The sequence below is a fragment of the Macrobrachium nipponense genome, chromosome 35, assembly GCF_015104395.2.
Source record: "Macrobrachium nipponense isolate FS-2020 chromosome 35, ASM1510439v2, whole genome shotgun sequence".
Classification (NCBI taxonomy): domain Eukaryota; kingdom Metazoa; phylum Arthropoda; class Malacostraca; order Decapoda; family Palaemonidae; genus Macrobrachium; species Macrobrachium nipponense.
Window position 1 is genome coordinate 5,424,480 of NC_061096.1, and position 21,017 is coordinate 5,445,496.

At 45.2% G+C, this 21,017-nt stretch overlaps 1 protein-coding gene across 6 annotated transcripts in view; it reads left to right on the forward strand.

Moving 5' to 3' along the window:
• Window positions 1-14,915, forward strand: part of LOC135208401 (formylglycine-generating enzyme-like) — a 226,969-nt gene extending 212,054 nt beyond the window's left edge. For all 6 annotated transcript variants that reach the window (XM_064240536.1, XM_064240532.1, XM_064240533.1 and 3 more), the window contains exon 7: window positions 14,364-14,915. In XM_064240536.1, coding sequence (XP_064096606.1) covers window positions 14,364-14,484 — 121 coding nt within the window. In that variant the 3' untranslated portion in view covers window positions 14,485-14,915. The remainder of the gene's footprint in view (window positions 1-14,363) is intronic.
• Window positions 14,916-21,017: the final 6,102 nt, after the last annotated feature.

Genomic DNA, 21,017 nt, shown 5'->3' on the forward strand with positions numbered 1-21,017 from the left:
GATAATGGGGAACAGGAGCAACCGACTTCTAATTTTTAGTCTCTTCTACAGTATTTCCTCATTTGCTACCCTTCTTTCACTCCAGTGCTACTGTCTTCCCCAGGAACAGTGGGCCTTCCCAAGATGGTACGTATTGTCCTTTTCATTCAAGAATGTGTTTGCCAAGATTGACTTAAGTTTAGGTGAGAAGAATTAACTAGGCAAAGCAACATTTTGTGTGCCTCTGTCTTATTTAGTGATGCAGCGACAAGCATCATATGTCATAGGAGAAATGCCTTCCTTTGGAGTATCTGCCTCCTCTCAAGGGGATTTATCTAGCCTTATTGATTCAGCCAGAAGATCTGCTATACCTCAGCAAAGGTATTCCTTTCTACCTCTGAATTAGATCACCAAATCAAAGACATCTTTAAAGTATTAGAAGTCATGAGCTTTCTTGATTGGACAGTAGGAGCTCTAGCAAAGAAAATAGAGGACTGCCAGAACCTTCGAGAAAATTTTGCTTCAGACTGCCTCGGTATACTTGGATGCTTAGATTAGGCCATTAGAGATGCTGCACAAGAACTGGCCTCAATTTTTACGACAGGTGCACTTAAAAAGAGGGAATTATGGTGTTCGTTTACCTTGAAAAGAGTAACTCCCTCTCAGAGATCATCACTGCTTTTTGCTCCACTAGACAAGACTAGCCTTTTCCCGCATTCGACTCTTGAGTGAATCACTGAAGAGTTACAGAAAAAGTCGATGTAAGACCTACTGGCACAATCTTCTAAACACAGGAACACAGGAGGTACTCTTGTAACTACTTCTAGCATGAGGACAGTATCTCCTCTGGCTCAACAACCCTTTCGTGGGAACAGAGGATGCTTCCAATCCTGACCTCACCGGAATCTTAAGACAGTGAGGACTAGTAAATGACCTTTAGTTAGACATGACCCTAGAAAGTAAGGAATCGATCCTCTATGCATGTGTAGGAGCAAGACTTTTACAGTTTTTGGAGCAGTGGGAAGCCAAAGGTGTAGAACTGTGGGTACTAAACATTATCAACCATCCCATTCAGGGAGACACCTCTCTTAACCTCCTCACCTATTAACTTGGAAGGCTACTTGATAGGCTCAAAGAAGTTTTCAGCCCTATCCCAGGTAGTATCTGGTTTCGTAGAGGAACAGGCCATGGAATTGGTCGAAAATGTAATGTCCAAAGGATTTCACAACCGTCTGTTTGTTGTCCCAAAGTCATCAGGGGGCTGGAGACCTGTCCTAGATGTCAATGTTCTTAATTTCCTTATAGAAACAACCAAATTCACTATGGAAACAAACCAGTTAGGTCTGTTAGCCATCCAACAAGGGGATTGAATGGTAATGATAGATATGCAGGATGTATACTTTCATATTCCAGTCCATCCGGAGTCCAGGAAGTATCTGAGGTTTGTATTTCAGGGACAGGTATTCCAATTCAGTTCAGGGCACTGTGTTTCAGGCCTTTCCACAGCGCCCCAAGCATTCGCCAAAGTTCTTGCACCCCTCACCAAGTGGCTACACCTTATGGGCATAAACTTATGCCTTTACATTGACAACTCACTCCTCCGCTCCCCCTCGAGATGCAAGTGCATAGAGGACCTACTGAAGACATTGAATCTAGCATGCCAATTGGGATTACTAATCAACCTAAAGAAGTCTCAACTGTTCCCTTCATAGTCGATACTTTATTTAAGGATGAAGATAGATTCTCTGAATTTTCAGGCTTCTCCGTCCTATCAGAGAATTGCAAATTGTTGGAAGAGAATTCAAAGCTTCATATCTCATCCCTTTTGCTCTGCCAGTGAATGGATGAGCCTGTTGGGGACACATAATCAATAGAGAAGTTTGTACCTTAAAGAAGATTAAACCTCAGACCTCTCCAGTTTTACCTAAAGGCCAGTTGGGAAAGGAAAACACAACCAGACTCAGTCGTCTTTCTCATTAATTTTGCGAGCACAGAGGATCTTCAGTGGTGGCTAGAAGAAAGCAGATTTACAGTAGGAAAGCCATTGTGCACATTGAACCCCAACCTAACATTACATTCAGATGTGTCGGACCTAGTTTGGGGAGCCCTATTGGATGCCAAGGAAATTGCAATTGCGGGACTTGGTCTCCAACAGAGAAGAACCTACACATCAACATGGAAGGGGGAGTTGAAGGTAAAGCCAAATATGGTCACTACAAGCCCTTCAGTCTTTCTCAACCTTAACGCTCAACAAGATAGTAATAGCTCACTCCGACAATATTACGGCTTTAGCATATGTGAAGAACCAAGAAGGAACTCCTTCTTTTTCTCTCTACCAAGAAGCCAGAGAGCAACCAGGTGAGGATAATGACACGATTCATCCAGGGAAAGTTAAATGTTCTAGCAGACAAACTAAGCCGCCGCAAGTAGGTACTACCGACGGAGTGGTCGTTAAACCCACAGATATGCACCAATCTATGGAAACGATGAGGAAAAACTGTTAGTAGACCTGTTCGCAACATCGAGGAATTATTGTTTGCCTCTATTTTTCACCAGTTCCAGACCTTCAGGCTTAGGCAATGGATGCCATGCTCCAGGATTGGTCGAATCTAGACGTGTACTCTTTCCCCCTATTCAGCATGGTGAGCGAAGTATTGAACAATTATATTTCTCACAACATCTCAGTGACGTTGGTGGCTCCCTTCGGGCCACAGAAAGAGTGGTTTCCAGACCTAATCAATCTGCTTGTGGATTAACCCAGGCTGTTACCTCAGAGAACAAGGCTTCTCAAACAGCCACACTTCCTTCGATTCCATCCAGGATTATGCACTCTTGCTCTGCAGGAAGCTTGTCAAAGCAAAAGGGTTTTCAAGAAGAACTACAGAAGCAATTGCAAAGTGCAGGCATCAGTCTTCAGCAGATCTTTATCAAGCAAAAGTGGTCAGTTTTCAGAATGCGGTGCCATGAAAATAATATCTCTTCTTCTGAAACCACTAAGAATGGAAATTGCAGATTTTCTTTTATTTTTGAGATCTGCAAAGGGATTAGCTACACCAACCACTAAAGGCTACAGGTCAGTGCTGTCATCAGTTTATAATCATAGAGGGATAGACTTGTCAATGAACCAAGATATTGCAGATTATCAAGTCTTTGGACACAAAGAAAATGAAAGAGATATCTTCAGTATCCTGGAATTTAGACATTGTACAGAAATGGCTTTCAGGTCCTTCTTTTGAACCGCTGAATTCCGCTTTCCTTAGAGATCTGACAGTGAAGACAATATTTTTAGTATCTTTAACTACAGCCAAAAGAATAAGTGAAGTCCAAGCAATTGATAAAAAGATTGGATTTTCTCAAGGAAACGCAGCTTTATAGTAGGTGTTTTGGTGAAGAATGAACATCCCTCAAAAGCTTTGGCCACAAGCGGATTATCCCATGTCTGCAAAGCACCCACTAAAGTAGAGATGTCACAAGGTCCTGATGCCCCGTCACTACAGGTAGAGGAGTGACGACCGTAGACAGTAATTAACCGCCGTAGCTCCCTCGCCAGGTAAGGTTACAACAAACACCTATCAATACTAGCTATTTTATTGTTTCATGTTGTCCTGTTTAGATTATTAATATTGAAATAGTCTACTATGTCCATGTATCCTACCATCTGTCACAGTGGGATTCAGCTGTGTAATTACTTTGTGAGTTACTTATATAAAAAAGGGATTTTGACGTAAGGAAAAATCTATTTCTGGGCGATTGGTTCGTGTCGCCCAGCGAAATATCCCTTTAATCCATTATTTCTAAGATAAATGCACTAACAAATACCAGAGAATAAATAAAATAAAGAAAAGGTCAGTATAACTGACTCGCTCACCCTCCAAGCTCACCCTCCAAGAGGGCGTCGGTGTGAACACTAGGGCGAGTGAGACCACTACCACAAACCTCTTACCAATAGAAATCTCCTACGACAAAACCCCCACAAGAGGGAGCCGACCCACAGAGTGGGCAGCAACTACTACTACTCCACCCCACGCTACCGACTGCTGCGCCTCTGGTGGCCATCCCTTTTGTTAGCACACGTTATACCACACGTACTTTTTTGCTCTCTGTGTTTTTTGTGCCCCTTACGAGGATTTTATCTGGATATGGAGCGTTCAGCCATCGCATCAGCTAAGTTAAGTAATCTGTTAAGGTTTCTATTTAGTTTTTTCCGGCTTTGAGTCAGTATTTGCCGTTTTTTAGGTATAAATACTGGCTCTCGGTCGGAAGCATGGCGGCATTGTTCTGCCTCGTGGCGGGTTCGTTCTTGGTCTTCCATACCTAGAACCTTCCCTTTTTACTTTACGCTCTATTGCTAGTTATCTATGTTATGTTAGGGGTCCAGCCTACTTGGTTTATGTCATGCATGCATGTCTTCTTTACCTTGCGTAGGCATTTCTTCCATCCAGACCCTAGCCACAGCTCTTAGTATCGGCCCCGGCTAGCTTTGAGTGGTAGACTTTCTCTCGGGTTAGTCGTACACTCCTGGATTTTTTCTCCTACTGTTTTGATTTTCTTACTTTCATTTTAATTTAAATTTTAGTGATTTTATGTATTTTAGGTTAGCCTACGGCGTCTGGCATATTAACGTAGCCTAGGTCCTGTATATCATGGTCCCCACCAGTTTTATTGCTTCCTCTCATCAGTTTTGTTGCTTCTACGATAGCATCTCACTGATTAGTTTGGTTGCTTTAACCTAGGCTATGTTTTTTTGTGTTTTCTCATGTTACCGCTCCGTGGTCACCATGTGATCGCGAAGCAGCCAGGCGCCCGTCCAGTCACCCTACCCTCCTCCCGCTCTCCCATAGAGCCGGGGGAGGGAGGTCCGTCCTCGCTCGCTCCACCCGTGCCTGTCTCATGATATTTTTATAACAAATTTTTGTACATATTTACCAAGTAATTACATAATAGGATGCCACCCACCTCCCCAATATGAACATAGAGCACAAACAAATTATTCTGTTCAGCTACGTTTTACCTATTCTTCCCCGAAAGTGGGCAGGGTGATCTATACATACAGCCAAAACAAAAGAGCACTACCACGATTTCCAAAATTTGTCACATTTTTAGCTGTTGTAGTGTTAGAAACTTATAGCTGTGTAATTATGTACGTGGTAAGTACTTTATACAAACATTTATTTTATTATAAGGAAGTCATTTTTTAACTTTTTGTGGAAGTAGGGAAAATTTTGTAGAATTTTTTTTCATACACCAAGTGCATTTTCATATCTTGCTATTTCCATTGATGTGTTTTTTCTTAAATTGGCTGACCTCAAAAAGTTTCCCCGACCCGGGGGGCTGCATATGGATTTTCTGGGCTCAGCTCATGTGGGCCTATGAAATATCCTTAAGTTTCATTATTTCTAGGTAAATTAATCTAAAATTACCAGAGAAAAAATAAAATCAAGAAAATGTCAGTAAAACTGACTCGCTCACTCTAGAAAAGAAGTGTCGGTATGGGAATAGGGGCGATTGGAATCACTACCACGAGTCATTTACCATTTAGACCTTCCAACGTAAAATCCCCACCAGAGAGAGCTGATACTAAAGGGTGATGCGGCCGCTACTACTACTACTACCGACGCCACGCAGACAGCAGCGCCCCTAGCGGTCATCCTTAATCTTTAGTTCTACAACGCTAGGTGCTCTTTTTCACTTGTGTTGTTTTTCGCTGGATGATTATCTCCCATTACGATGGAACGTGCTGCAATTGCTTCGGCTAAGTTAAGTGCCTCATAAGTAGTTTTTTTTTTTGGTATTCCAGTCTTCCAGGGACCAGCATTTTCCTTTTTATAGGTCATATACGGTCTCCCGGTTGACTTGTGGTGGCCGTGTGCCGCCTCGTGTTATTAAGATTTCCCGGTCTCCCATACTGGGACATCTTATGCTTATGGGCTTTTTATATTTACGTTCATCGTTTTATTACATCGTTTTTATAGCTAGGACACAGCCCTTTTACCATTTTTCTCTTAGTTTGGTATTTAGGGCTATACTGTGTTTTTCTGGCCCAGCATCCCAGCTCTTGCTCTTCATCGGCTACCGCTGGCTCCGAGTAGTCGACTGTTCTTCGGATCAGTTCGCCTCCTCCTGGGCTTCTTTTTCTTTTACTAAAAGTGTCTCTTCTTTCTTTTACGATGTATTATTTATCAATGTTATTTAGGGTGTTAGGCTAGCCTAGGTGCTTTGTGCCATGTGTTGGTACAGGCTGGTTCACGTGGCCCCTCTGTGGTTGTGTTGCTATCGCGGCTTAGGCCACCTACGATCACGTGTCCCTTAGCACCTTACCCTCCCCCTTCCCTCCCTACCATGTGATAGGGAGGGGTCTGGTGGATCTCCTTGGTTGTCACGACAACCACCGTAGCCTACCTCCCTCTCCCTCCGAGGAGGCCAGGAGTTCCGTACCAGCTGGGGTCTAGGGCGACCACTTGTCTCGGGTACCGGGTTACCGAGCGGGTAGTAGTAGGGACGGGGGGGTGTAGGCCACCCCCCCCTCTCTCGTCCGCCGTGTTCACGCCGGGATCCCCCCCCCATTTTTTCCCCAGTCCCACCCTTCCCCTACCTTAACGGACGGAGCCCCCGCTGAAGCCGGGAGCCCCTTCGGTTATAGGTCCGCCTGGCTCCGCCAGTGGGCGGGGTGGGAAATTACTAGTGGTCTGTTGCTTGCCTACTATATCCTGTTTTTCGCTACCGGAGGAGAGCTCGCTCCTTACCCGGGCACTCCTCTAGTAGACGGAAAGTATTATACCTCATTCTATACGGATATACCCTTACTGATACGATGACTTTTAGTTTTTAATTTTATTTTATGTACTATCTCCGTCGTTCTCCGTCGTGGTTTCATGGCTCCTCACCACTCCTGGTTGGAATCTTTTTTCCTGTCTCCGGCAGTAAGCCTCAGACCTCCACCAACCGCCTAGCTAACCACACGTATTACGGCGGGGCTCTAGTTTAACTAACTTACATGCTCCGGCATGCAGCGGAGTCCTTGTTAGGCTGTAAGTGTGCACTCTGATACTCATGTATCTCTCCACTTACAGGCTACCAACTGCCAGGTTCCAGGTTGCAACGCTACGTTGTACGACCCCTGCGCCCATGAAGAGTGTAGGACCCACGCCCTGTGTGCCACCAACCACAACAGGCTGATCGTTTGGCACCCGGAGGCATGCACCATCTGCTATGACCTCGTGAGTCAGCTTTTGGGTGGGGTAAGTTAACTCCTGGACATTTCTTCGTCTTATCATTCACTAACCCTTAGTTTTAAGCTTCTTTAAACCGTATCTCCGCCGCTAGAAGCTTCATATCGCCTTTCTACAGGCTGCCGCCGTGAAGGAAGTCGCTCTGGCAACCCTGAAAGCTTGGGTGGGCGGCTTCGGGAAGAACGCCGCCAAGGGCCAGCCTTATATGCTGGACAAGAAGCTGGCCGTCCAGATCTTCCCCGGAGGCAAGGCGACGGGGTATGTGGACCCCATCTCGGCAGCCCCACTCATAGCTTCTATTCAGCAGGAGGTGCAGCAGGCGTTCGGGTCCGTCTCGACGCAGGAGCCGGTCCCAGATGTGGCCAACCTGGACCTTAATCTCGAGCCTATGGCGGTAGGTGCAGAGGATTTGTTGGTTGAGGTAGGTGTGTCGGGCGCTCAAGGTCTACCCTTGGGCGCTCCTGGATCTTCTTCCCCTGTTCCTTCTTCTTCCTTCCAAGGCTTCACGGGATCTGAGATCCCTGCTCGTTCTCCCGCTCTCTCTGTACCCCCGAAGGTGAAGGGACAGAGAGAACAGAAGACCCTACATAAGACGACTTCTAAGAAGTCGTCGTCTTCTTCAGCTAGGAAGTCTACGACTTCCTACGCAGACGCGGTGAAAACGAAGCCTAGCTCTTCCTATTCAAAGAGCTCTAGAACAAGCAAGGCTTCTAAGGAGAAGGCTCGTCGGCTCCGGCCGAGCCAACGCCTTCTCCGGCATCTACCGGATCTACTCCGGTAACTCCTGTTGGGGTGGCGGGACCGAGCTCTTTTGATCCCACCACTTTCTCAGCAGTAGTGATGCAACAAGTGGGAGAGATGGTTGGCTCTCTTGGTTCCAAGTTTGAGCAAATGTTTGCCCAGCTGTCCAGTACGATCAACCAGTCTGGTCAGTCCATCCAAGACCTCTCTAACCGAGTTAGAGAGCATGACGACCGCTTTGCTGGCCTCAATCAGGCCCCTCAGGCAAGCTCCCCTGTAGCAGGTACTGGTCTCTTACAGCTACCTCCTTATGAATCCCTACCAGCCTTCTCTATGGATAATCCCTGGAGAGTGGCCGCTTATGCCCCCTTCAAGGACGGCATGATTTCGATCCCGGAGTGTGGAACTAGAAGGATTGAGGACTTCGAGTTCTACCCTCCCGGACCGACTCAGCCTTTCATAGGGTATGCTAGGCTGACCGTAACTGCTCTCATAGAGAGGGGATAAGATCTCCCGAGAGACTGTGCTATATAGTAGGGATCATGCACAGAGGGAATGGGTTCACTGCCTGGAGGATTGGGACTGTACCAATACCAAACTCCAGGCATTCAAGAGCCCCTTTACTATCTTCGCCACGGAGGAGGAGGCTTCTCTTCCGTTCGCTACTAAGGTAGTAGAAGCGACTCTACAGGCAGTCCTCAAAGACGAGCCCATGCCACAGTTGAGGGAGGCGAAATCTACATCTCCGCTCTTCCCGTCCTTCGGAGAATTGTGGGAGAACCTACCTGCCACTTTCTCAGTAGGTAAGCTGAAGCCAGACTGCGCGATGGATCAGTTTGGCGAGAAGCTCCCGAGACTGCCTGATAGCCTTATTCAGGCTTATTCAGGCAGAGTTCGATGCCCGTACAAGATTTGGGAGGTCTCTTAACTCCCTTATCATTACGGAGATGGCTGCCCTATCCTATGCTACAGAACCGCTGTTCAAAAAAAATACTGGCTAAATCCCAGCTCCAGATAGTTCAAGCCGATGCTTTTGACTTCTTCTTAGCCAGAAGGAACTGCCGAAAGCATGTCTTGCAGGAGGCAACTATCAGGCATGAGCCTAATAGACTCCTAGCTTCCAGCATGTGGGGTGCGGACCTCTTCCCAGAGGCCTCTGTGAATGAGGTGCACCACGAGGCTGCTGGGCTTAACCAGAGCCTTAGAGCCAGATGGGGCATCTCTTCCAAGAGGAAACAAGAGACCGCCCCTGCTGCTGGTAAGAAGTTAAAGAAAACGGGTAGGAGATTCCAACCCTATCAAAAACAACAGCAGCAACAGCATTTCGTTCAGGCCGTCCCAGTTACACAACAGGGACAGCCGTCAACCTCAAAGCAGACACAGCCCATTCTCTGTTGTCTCCTCAAAGCCAACCTTTGACCTCATACGCAGTTTGCCGGCCTTCAATTCGATGTATGAAAGCCAGGCCTACCCAACCTTCAACAGGTTCTCTAGGGGGAGCAGAGCGAGAGGTCACTTTCGCCAGCGTGGCACAGGAAGAGCTGCAAGAGGCAAGCACTTCAGAGGAGGGCGCGGAGGTCAACCCGCTCAACAACAGTGAGGCTCCCCAGGTAGGAGGGAGGCTGTTCCTCTTCCGTCACAGGTGGGGGTTCAGCAAATGGGCACAGAGCATCGTGTCCAAAGGATTGGGTTGGAGTTGGATCAAAGATCCTCCTCCAATCAAATCATTCTATCAAGTACATCAAAGGAGTTGACAGATTATGCGGAGGAACTCCTTTAGAAAGGAGCTATTGCGAGAGTCAAGCATCTAAAATTTCAAGGTCGCTTATTCAGCGTGCCAAAGAAAGGCTCAACAAAAAGAAGGGTAATCTTAGACTTGTCAAAGCTAAACTCTTTCATTCGTTGCGACAAGTTCAAAATGCTCACCATCTCGCAGGTACGGACCTTACTTCCCCGTGGGGCCGTCACAACCTCTATCAATCTTACAGACGCATACTATCATATCCCTATAGCCAGACACTTCCATCCATTCCTAGGCTTCAAACTAGGAAATCAGAAGTTCTCATTCAAAGTGATGCCCTTCGGTCTGAATGTAGCCCCCAGGGTATTCACGAAAATAGCAAAGAAGTTGGTCGTTCAAACAGTTGAGAACTCAAGGGATAATGGTAGCAGCATACCTCGACGATTGGTTGATCTGGGCACCAACGGTCGAGGAATGCCTCAAAGCCACGAAGAAGGTAGTACAATTTCTGGAACATCTGGGGTTCCAGATGAAACAAAACGAAATCCAGACTCACTCCGGAGTCTTGTTTTCAGTGGCTAGGAATCCAATGGGATTTGTCCTCCCACAATCTGTCAATTCCAGTGGTCAAAAGAAAAGAAATAGCCAAGTCTGTGAGAATTTCTCAAATGCAAACAAACATCAAGGAGAAACCAGGAAAGAATCCTAGGTTCTCTTCAGTTTGCCTCAGTAACAGACATCCTCCTGAAAGCAAGGCTGAAAGATATAAATCGAGTTTGGCGATCGAGAGCAAACGTCAAATCTCGGGACAAGTTGTCAGTAATTCCACAGATCCTTCGCAATCAGCTCCGTCCATGGACAAAAGTGAAGAATCTTGCCAAATTAGTACCCCTTCCCTTCAATATCCCCTTCCAGTGTTAACCATTCACACGGATGCCTCCCTGTCCGGTTGGGGGGGATATTCTCAATTCAAGCAAGTTCAGGGGACTTGGTCAGTTCAGTTCCGCCAGCTCCACATAACGTTCTGGAAGCAATGGCAGTATTTTTTACCCTGAAGAGACTCCTTCCCCGAAGAAGTCTCATCTAAGACTAGTTTTGGATAGTGCAGTGGTAGTACATTGCATCAACAGAGGAGGTCCAAATCCAAACACGTGAATCATGTCATGATAGCCATCTTTGCTCTAGCAGACAAGCACAGCATGGGGGCCATCTGTTCTGGCCCAAAACCCAAACCCACCTGGGGGGGCAGGGGGGTTTAAGAAATTGGAAGCATAGCGGGGGTGACGCTCTGTCCCGGTCAGTCCCTCTGGAGTCAGAATGGTCCCTAGACGGACAGGTCATTCCAGTGGATATGCCAGAGAGTCCCGCAGGTCTCCAAAGTAGATCTCTTCGCCTCACAAGCGAACCTCAAGCTCCCTTGCTGTGTGGCCCCCAACCTGGACCCTCTGGCCTATGCCACGGACGCCCTGTCGTTAGACTGGAATCAATAGGAGGAAAATCTATGTATTTCCTCCAGTGAATCTTCTTTTGAAAGTCTTGAGCAAGCTGAGGACTTTCAAGGGACTAGTAGCTTTGATTGCTCCAGACTGGCCAAAAAGCAACTGGTATCCTCTGCTTCTGGAATTGGGTCTCCGACCTCAACGGATTCCCAATCCCCAAGCTGTCGCAATCAGTACAAATGAGGACTGTGTTCGCTTCCTCAGGAATTCTTCAGACCCTAACTTTATGGACTTCATGAAGTTTGCGGCTAAAAAAGATGCTAACATTGATCACAAAACATCCTCTTTCTAGAATCAGATAAAAGAGAGTCAACTATTAGACAATATGACTCAGCTGTTAAAAAATTAGCATCCTTCCTGAAAGAATCAAACACTACAACCATGACAGTTAACTTAGCTATATCCTTTTTCAGGTCCTTGTTTGAAAAAGGCTTTAGCAGCTAGCACTATTACTAACTTTAATAAATCGGCTTTGAAGAAAATCTTTCAGTTGGGTTTCCAAATAGACTTAACAGAATCTTTACTTTACGTCGATTCCCAAGCCTGTGCTAGACTTAGACCTCTCAAAGGCCTACTTCAGTTTCATGGTTCCTAAATGATGTCCTCAAACTAGCCTCAGATACTGACAACTCATCTTGCACATTCATAATGCAACTTAGAAAGACGTTATTTTTGTTAAGCCTGGCTTCAGGAGCCAGAATTTCAGAACTGTCGGCTCTATCCAGAGATGCGGGTCATGTGGAATTTCTCCCCTCAGGAGAAGTTCTACTTTCTCCGGATCGTAGCTTTTTAGCTAAAAATGAGGATCCCCTTGCAAGGTGGGCTCCTTGGAAAGTCATCCCACTTCCGCAAGATCCTTCTCTTTGCCCAGTATCAACTTTAAGAGCCTTTCTATCTCGTACATCTCTAGATCCTCAGGTTCTCTCTTTATGAGAGAAAAAGGTGGCACTTTATCAGTGAAAGGAATCAGACAACAGATCCTTTACTTCATTAAACAAGCCAACCCTGAATCATTTCCAAAAGCACATGATATCAGAGGAGTAGCCACCTCAATTAATTATTCCCAACATATGAATTTTGAGGATCTTAAAAAAGTATACTGGATGGAAATCACCGACAGTCTTTAAACGTCATTTCCTGAAGTCCTTGGAATCTTTAAAATTTTCAGCAGTAGCAGCGGGAAACATTGTTTCTCCTGATACTGCACAGTAGTTGTAGTATAGATCCAGGTCTCCTTTCTACCTACCTCGTCCAACATGCCTCACCCTATTGCCATGCTACTCGGGATACTCTAGCCTTAGCCGCTGGAATCATATTGGTGGAATGCCCCTTATTTTTTTGCTAGGGACATCCACGTTGTGTACATATAATGTACGTACTTCAGTGTTTCTACCCTTATTTTTATGCTAGGGTTAGAACACAATGAGTTTTGTATATTTTGTAAATATCTAAATTAAGTGAATCATTCTATATTGTTCTTGCCATTACACTATTATGTATCACCATGTCTAGTATAAGCTAATTTTAAGTACTTTATATTTGATTGCTTTCTTTACCCTACCATTGTTTAGTATAAGTTAGCTTTAAGTACTTTTGTTTGTATACTGTAATGTTCTTGATTCACTTATATTATATTCTTTTTTACTATTGGGTTTTCATTTGTCCTTTTTCCCATCTTGTCTGTTTCTCTGGTACTATTTCATAGGCCGACACGAGCTGAGCCCAGAAAAGGGATTTTGACGTAGGAAAAATCTGTTTCTGGGTGATTGGCTCGTGTCGCCCTATGAAACCCACCCTGTTTCCTTTTACCCACCCTTCAGGACAAGATGTTCATAGATTAAGGATGACCGCTAGGGGCGCTGCTGTCCGCGTGGCGTCGGTAGTAGTAGTAGTAGCGGGCCGCCATCACCCTTTAGTATCAGCTCTCTCTGGTGGGGATTTTATGTTGGAAGGTCTAAATGGTAAATGACTCGTGGTAGTGATTCCACTCGCCCCTATTCCCATACCGACACTTCTTTTATAGAGTGAGCGAGTCAGTAGTTTTACTGACATTTCTTGATTTTATTTTTTTTTCTCTGGGTAATTTTAGATTTAATTTTACCTAGAAAATAATAAGAAACTTAAGGATTTTATTTCATAGGGCGACACGAGCCAATCACCCAGAAATAGATTTTTCCTACGTCAAAATCCCTTTTTTACCCCGGCTTCTAAGGGTTAATGACATGTCTGAAAGTTAAATGGCCATTCCAGCTCGCATCTGCAAGCTAAATCATAATTGTAAGGACCTTCAGGTTTGAATGTTATTTTAAATACAAGTTACTACTTTGAAAATTTGCTATTTTTTCATACAAGCCCTGTGAATAATGGGAATAACACAGTACGTACTCAATTTCCACATCCCAACCCTGCTTTTCTTAAAACCTCCATATAGAACATGAAGTGCTTGTACTAACCTGCACGTTCCTCATTGGATGAGTGGTTTACATGCTCGCCTACCAATTTGGTAGTCCAAGTTGGATTCCCCGCTCCGCCAACACGGAATCAGAGGAATTTATTTCTCAATAAAATGTGGTTCGAATCCCAAAATAAGATGTAGGTCCCGTTGCTAGCTAACCAATTGGTTCCTAGCTACCTAAAAATATCTAGTCCTTTGAGCCAGCCCTAGGAGAGCGGTCTGGTTAAACTAAGATATACTTAACTAACCTGCATGACCACCTGTATGTATGCTGCCATTATCTTTGAGGTGGGATGAAGTGTTTTGTGGAAATTGTTTACACAAATGTCTGTTATAATAAATAGTGGGATTATATATTGTAGTTTTATTAATGAAAACATTGCAGATTTGTTTTAATACCCATGTAATTCATTGGTAGGCATTTTGCATTAACAAGTAAAACTTGGAGCAAGTTAGAGTATGAAGGTTCTTGTCCAGTATTTATGACATGTTCTGTTTAGTATAAGCAAAGTTTTTAGGTTTCAGTAATATCATACTTTTCAGATAGTAAATCAGTTTGTAATTTTGTCTCATGTGTTGTAATAGTTTTAATTATGGTAATGTGTAAATTCATATAAGAAATTGAATTTGACATTCTTTTTGTCCTGCAGTAGTGAAACTTAAATATGACTTTTTGTCTAAGTGATGAGTAGCAAAATATGTTTTTTTCTGTTATACAGATATCGCTGTGTTGCTAGAAGTCAGAACTCGCCAGATACCACAGCAAGCAACCTAGGTTTTCGATGTGCTGCTTCAGATCTCCCAGATTATCTTCAAAATAATGAAGATGAGAACTCTTAACATTGCCATTATATTGTTTCAGAATTAGTACTATACTGTATGGTGTATGGTGTTTTGATAGTTCCAAAGAATTTACTAGGTTCTATTGGATACATATGTTCCTTTGATTTTAATTTTTTGAATATCATATCATTGTATTCTTCTATGTTGAGTAAATCTGGTAATGAAGACACTGTTGAAGTAGGTGTAAAATGGATGATTTTTTTAAACTTTCAAGTTTCCTACTTGAATGGGGTGAAGAATTCATATCATGAAATAGGAAAACTTCTGGTTAAATAGATTCTAGAAGTCTGTCACATAAATGACTGAATGAATTCTCTAAACCATTTTCTAACATTTCTTTTATTCAACATCAACAGAGATTAAATCATGGTTTGAAAATTCTTACATAGGTCATTGTAAAGGGATTTTGAGAAGGAAAAATCTATTTCTGGGTGATTGGCTCGTGTCGCCCTATGAAAGATCCTTAATATCATTCTTTCTAGGTAAAATTAGCCTAAAATTACCAGAGAAAAACAAAATTAAGAAAATGTCAGTAAAACTGACTCGCTCACTCTTAAAAAGAAGTGTCGGTATGATAATAGGGGCGAGTGTGGAACACTACCACGAGACAAACACCAATTAGAACTTCCTATCAGAATCCCCCCAAGAGAGAGCTGATACCAACGGGCGATGCAGCCTCTACTACTACTACTAGAGGACGCCACGGACAGCAGCGCCCCTAGCGGACATCCTAAATAAAACCACTAAATACATCTTGTCCTGTAAGGGGGGGAAACAAACCATAAAAAAAGGGGGTTTCATAGGGCGACACGAGCCAATCACCCAGAAATAGATTTTTCCTTCGTCAAAATCCCTTTTCTGGGCTCAGCTCGTGTCGGCCTATGAAAGAGTACCAGAGAAACAGACAAGATGGTAAAAAAGGGACAATGAAAAACAATGTAAAATGATGGATATAATATAAGTAAATCAATTACAGCATACAAACTAAGCACTTAAACTAACTTATACTAGGGTAAAGGGTAAAATAATAGAACGTTAGTAATCTTAAAGTACTTAAATGGTAATTACAGTAAATTACAATGATGCATGTAATATAAAGAAAAAGGGGGATTTACTTAACAAAATTACAAAATATACAAACTCATGTGTCCTACCCTAGCCATAAAAAATAAGGGTAGGTACACTGAAAACCATCATTAATATAATTATTGCAAAATATATACAAACACATTGTGTCCTACCCTAGCATAAAAATAAGGGTAGGTACACTGAAGTTCATCATAAATACAAAATGGTGAATATATACAAACATATTGTGTCCTACCCTAGCATAAAAATAAGGGTAGGTACACTGAAGTACATTATCAGTACAAGTGTGGATGTCCCTAGCAAAAAATAAGGGACAATCCACTATATGATTCAACGGCTAAGGCTATGATATTCGAGTAGCCTGGCGATAGGGTGAGGCATGTTGGTTGACGTAGGTAGAAAGGAGACCTGGATCTATACTACAACTACTATACAGTATCAGGGGAAACTATGTTTCCCGCTGCTACTGCTGAAAACTTTAAAGATTCCAAGGACTTTAAATAATGCCGTTTAAAGACTGTCGGGGATTTCCATCAGTATACTTTTTTAAGATCCTCAAAATTCATATGTTGAAAATAATTAATCGAGGTGGCTACTCCCCTGATATCATGTGCTTTTGGGAATGATTCAGGGTTGGCTTGCTTAATGAAGTAAAGGATTTGTTGTCTAATACCTTTTACTGACAAGGTACCCACCTTTTTCTCTCATGAAGAGAGCACCTGAGGATCTTGAAGAAGTACGAGATAGAAAGGCTCTAAGAGTTGATACTGGGCAGAGAGAAGGATCCTGTGGAAGTGGTTATAACCTTCCAAGGATCCCACCACCTTGCAAGAGGATCCTCATTTTTAGCTAAAAAGCTACGATCCGGAGCAAGTAGAACTTCTCCTGATGGGAGGAATTCCACATGACCCGCATCCCTGGATAGAGCCGACAGTTCTGAAATTCTAGCTCCTGAGGCTAGGCTTAATAAGAATAATGTCTTCCTCAGGAGCATTATGAATGTACAAGCTGAGTTGTTCAGTATCTGAAGCTAGTTTGAGGACATCATTTAAGAACCATGAAACTGTAGTAGGCCTCTGAGAAGGTCTAAGTCTAGCACAGGCTTTGGGGATAGATGTGAAATAAGAATCAGTCAGATCTATCTGAAAACCTACTTGAAAGATTTTCTTCAAAGCCGACTTATGAGTGGTAATAGTGCTAGCTGCTAAACCTTTTTCAAACAAGGATCTGAAAAAGGATATAGCCAGGTTAACTGTCATGGTTGTAGTGTTCGAATTCTTTCTTTCAAGAAAGATGCTAATTTTTTAACAGCTGAGTCTTATTGTCTAATGGTTGACTCTCTCTTATCTGATTCAAGAAGAGAATATTCTGTGGATCAATATCAGCATCTTTATTAGCCGCAAACTTCATGAAGTCCATAAAGTTAGGGTCTGGAGAATTCCTGAGGAAGCGAACACAGTCCTCATTTGTACTGGTTGTGATAGCTTGGGATTGGGGATCCGTTGAGGTCGGAGACCCAATTCCAGAAGGAGAGGATACCAGTTGCTCTTGGGCCAGTCCGGAGCAACCAGAGCTACTATCCCTTTGAAAGACCTTAGTTTGCTTAGGACTTTCAAGAGAAGATTCACTGGAGGAAAAATATAAATTCTCCTCCACTGATTCCAATCCAACGACAGGGCGTCCGTGGCATAAGCCAGAGGGTCCAGGTTGGGGGCCACATAGCAAGGTAGCTTGTGGTTCGCTTGTGAGGCGAAGAGATCCACTTGAAGACCTGGGACTCTCCGGCCTACCCACTGGAATGAACCGTCGTCCAGAGACCACTCTGATTCCAGAGGAACTGACCGGGACAGGGCGTCTGCTATCACATTGCCTTACTCCCTGCCCAGGTGAGTGGCAGACAGATGCCATTTGTGTTTGTTTGCTAGGGCAAAGATGGCTATCATGACATGATTCACATGCTTGGATTTGGACCCGGCCCTCCTCTGTTGATGCAATGAACTACTACTGCACTGTCCAAAACTAGCCTTAGATGAGACTTCTTCGGGGGAAGCAGTCTCTTCAGCGTAAGAAATACTGCCATTGCTTCCAACACATTTATGTGGAGCTGGCGAAATTGAACTGACCAAGTCCCCTGAACCTGTTTGAACTGAGAGTATCCCCCCCACCCGGACAGGGATGCATCCGTGTGAATGGTTAACACTGGGAGGGGATATTGAAGGGGTACTTTCTTGGCTAAGTTCTTTACTTTTGACCAAGGCCGTAGTTGGTTGCGGAGGATCTGTGGGATTACTGACAACTTTGTCTCGATATTTGGAGTTTGCTCTTGACCGCCAAATTCGATTTATATCTTTCAGCCTTACCTTCAGAAGGATATCTGTTATCGAAGCAAACTGAAGAGACCCTAGGATTCTCTCCTGGTTTCTTCTTGACGTTTGCTTGCATTTGAGAAATTGTCTGACAGATTTTGCTATTTCCTTCCGTTTGGCCACTGGAATTGACAGATTGTGGGAAGACAAATCCCATTGGATTCCTAGCCACTGAAAACGAGATTCCGGAGTAAGTCTGGATTTCGTTTTGTTTATCTGGAACCCCAGATGTTCCAGAAAGTGAACTACCTTTTTGGTGGCTTTGAGACATTCCTCGACTGTTGGTGCCCAGATCAACCAATCGTCGAGGTATGCTGCTACCATGATTCCCTGAGTTCTCAATTGTTGAACAACCACTTCTGCTATTTTTGTGAATACCCTGGGGGCTACATTCAGACCGAAGGGCATCACTTTGAATGAGAATGTTTGATTTCCTAGCCTGAATCCTAGGAATGGGCGGAAGTGCCTGGCTATAGGGATATGATAGTATGCGTCTGTAAGATCGATGGAGCTGTGACGGCTCCACGCGGACAAGTAAGGTCCTTACTTGCGAGAGGGTAAGCATCTTGAACTTGTCGCAACGAATGAAAGAGTTTAGCTTGACAAGTCTAAGATTACCCTTCTTTTTGTTGAGCCTTTCTTTGGCACGCTGAATAAGCGACCTTGAAATTTTAGATGTTTGACTCTCGCAATAGCTCCTTTCTGAAGGAGTTCTTCCGCGTAATCTGTCAATTCCTTTGACGGTATCTGATGGAATGATTTGATTGGAGGAGGATCTTTGATCCAACTCCAGCCCAATCCTTTGGACACTATGCTCTGTGCCCAATTGCTGAACCCCCACCTGTGGCGGAAGAGGAACAGCCTCCTCCTACCTGGGGCCGCCTCATTGTTGATGGGCGGGTTGGCCACCACGCCCTCTCTGAACTGTCTGCTCCTCGTACCCCTTCCTGCGCCACGTTGACGAAAGTAACCTCTCGCCCTACCTCTCGGCTGAGTGTAGCCTTGAGCCTCATATGCAGGGTTGAAGGCCGGCGAGATAGCGTAGGAAGTGGATGGCTGAGATTGCGGGGGCAACAGGAGGATAGGCTGGTTCTGCTTTGAACTGGCAGGTTGTCCCTGTTGGGTAACCGGGACCGCCTGCACAAATTGCTGCTGTTGCTGGAGTTTTTTATATGGCTGGGAACCTCTTACCAGCCTTCTTCTGTTTCTTGCCAGCAGTGGGAACGGATTCCTGTTTCCTCTTTGAGGAATACCCCACCTAGCTCTGAGGCTCTGGTTGAGCCTAGCAGCTTCATGGTGTACCTCGTTCACCGCGGACTCTGGGAAGAGATCCGCTCCCCACATGCTAGCGGCCAAGAGTCTATTAGGCTCATGCCTAATGGTACACTCTTGTAGGACATGCTTCCGGCAGTTCCTCCTAGCCTGGAAGAAGTCAAAAGCGTCCGTTAGAACCGTCTGAAACTGAGATTTCGCCAGAATCTTGAACAGCGGTTCCGTAGCATAAGAGAGGGCAGCCATTTCCGTGATTATAAGGGAATTGAGGGACCTGCCAAACCTGGTTCGCGCATCAAACTCTGCCTGGATTAGGGAATCCGGCAGCCTTGGTAGTTTCTCGCCGAACTGGTCCATGGCGCAGTCCGGTTTGAGCTTACCAAGCGTGAACGTAGCTGGCAAGTTCTCCCACAATTCTCCGAAGGCCGGGAAGAGCGGAGAAGTAGACTCCGCCTCCCTCAACTGTGGGATGGGCTCATCCTTGAGGACTGCCTGAAGGGACTTCCACCTAATTTCGTGGCGAACGGAAGAGAAACCTCCTCTTCCGTCGCGAAAATAGTGAAGGGACTCTTGTAGGCCTGGAGTTGGTGTTCGTACACTCCCAGTCCTCAAGGCAGTGAACCCATTCCCGCTGAGCGTGATCTCTACTATACAAGACCGACTCCTTGGAGATCTTGTCCTCCCTCGTCAGAGCCGTTGGCGTCAGCCTAGCATAACCGATGAAAGGCTGCGTCAGACCCGGAGGGTAAAACTCGAAGTCCTCAATCCTTCGAGTTCACTCCGAGATAGAGATCATTCCATCTTTGAACGGAGAAAGCTGGCAAAGAGTCATATGGCGGGAGTTGAAGAATCCCAGTGCTTGACGCTGGGGAGACTGGGGGAGGAACCTGAGATAGCCCAGCTACTCGGTCCTCATTTTCTCTCATTCTGTTAGAGAGATCCTGGATTGATTGGCCAGATTGAGACAGAGTGTTTGACAACTGTGCAAACATCTGCTCGAACCGTGACCCCAGTGCGGAGATTTGCGAGCCCACCAGCACGCCCACCTGTTCCATCACCCCTGCTGAAAAAGCAGAGGGATCAAAGGTGCTAGTACTTGCTACTCCCCTACCGGCGTAGCCGGAGTGGAAGCGGTGGAGGCGGGAGAAGGCAGTGACTCGGCGGAGCGCGAGCCTTCTCCTTCGCAAGCCTTGCTTCTGGAGCTCTTTGGGTGAGAAGAGCTCGGCCTTGCTTTCACCGCATCGGCGTAGGAAGTCGACGACTTCTTAGCCGAAGAAGACGAAGACGACTTCTTAGAAGTCGTCTTGGCTAGAGTCTTCGGTTCTCTCTGTCCCTTCGCCTTTGGGGGTACAGAGAGAGCGGGAGAGCGGGTAGGGATCTCAGATCCCCAAAACAAAGCCTTGGAGAAAGAAGCACTAGAAGAGGGGACAGGAGAAGATCCAGAAGCACCCAAGGAAAGACCTTGGGCGCCCGACACACCTACCTCAACCAACAAATCCTCCCCCCCTACCGCCATAGGCTCGATGTTCAGGTCCAGGGCAGCGACGTCCGGGACCAGACTCCTGGGAGGCTACGACCCAAAGGATTGCTGGAGGTCTTGTGGATGGAGGCTATCAGCGGGCAGCGGACAAGGGGTCAACGTAAGCCCGTCGACTTGCCCGACCGGGGAAGATCTGGACGGCCAGCTTCTTATCTAGAATGTAGGGCTGGCCTTTGGCGGCGTTCTTCCCGAAGCCGCCCACCCACACGCTTTCAGGGTGGCCGAGGGCGACTACCCTCACACCGGTAGCCCTGAAAGAAAGG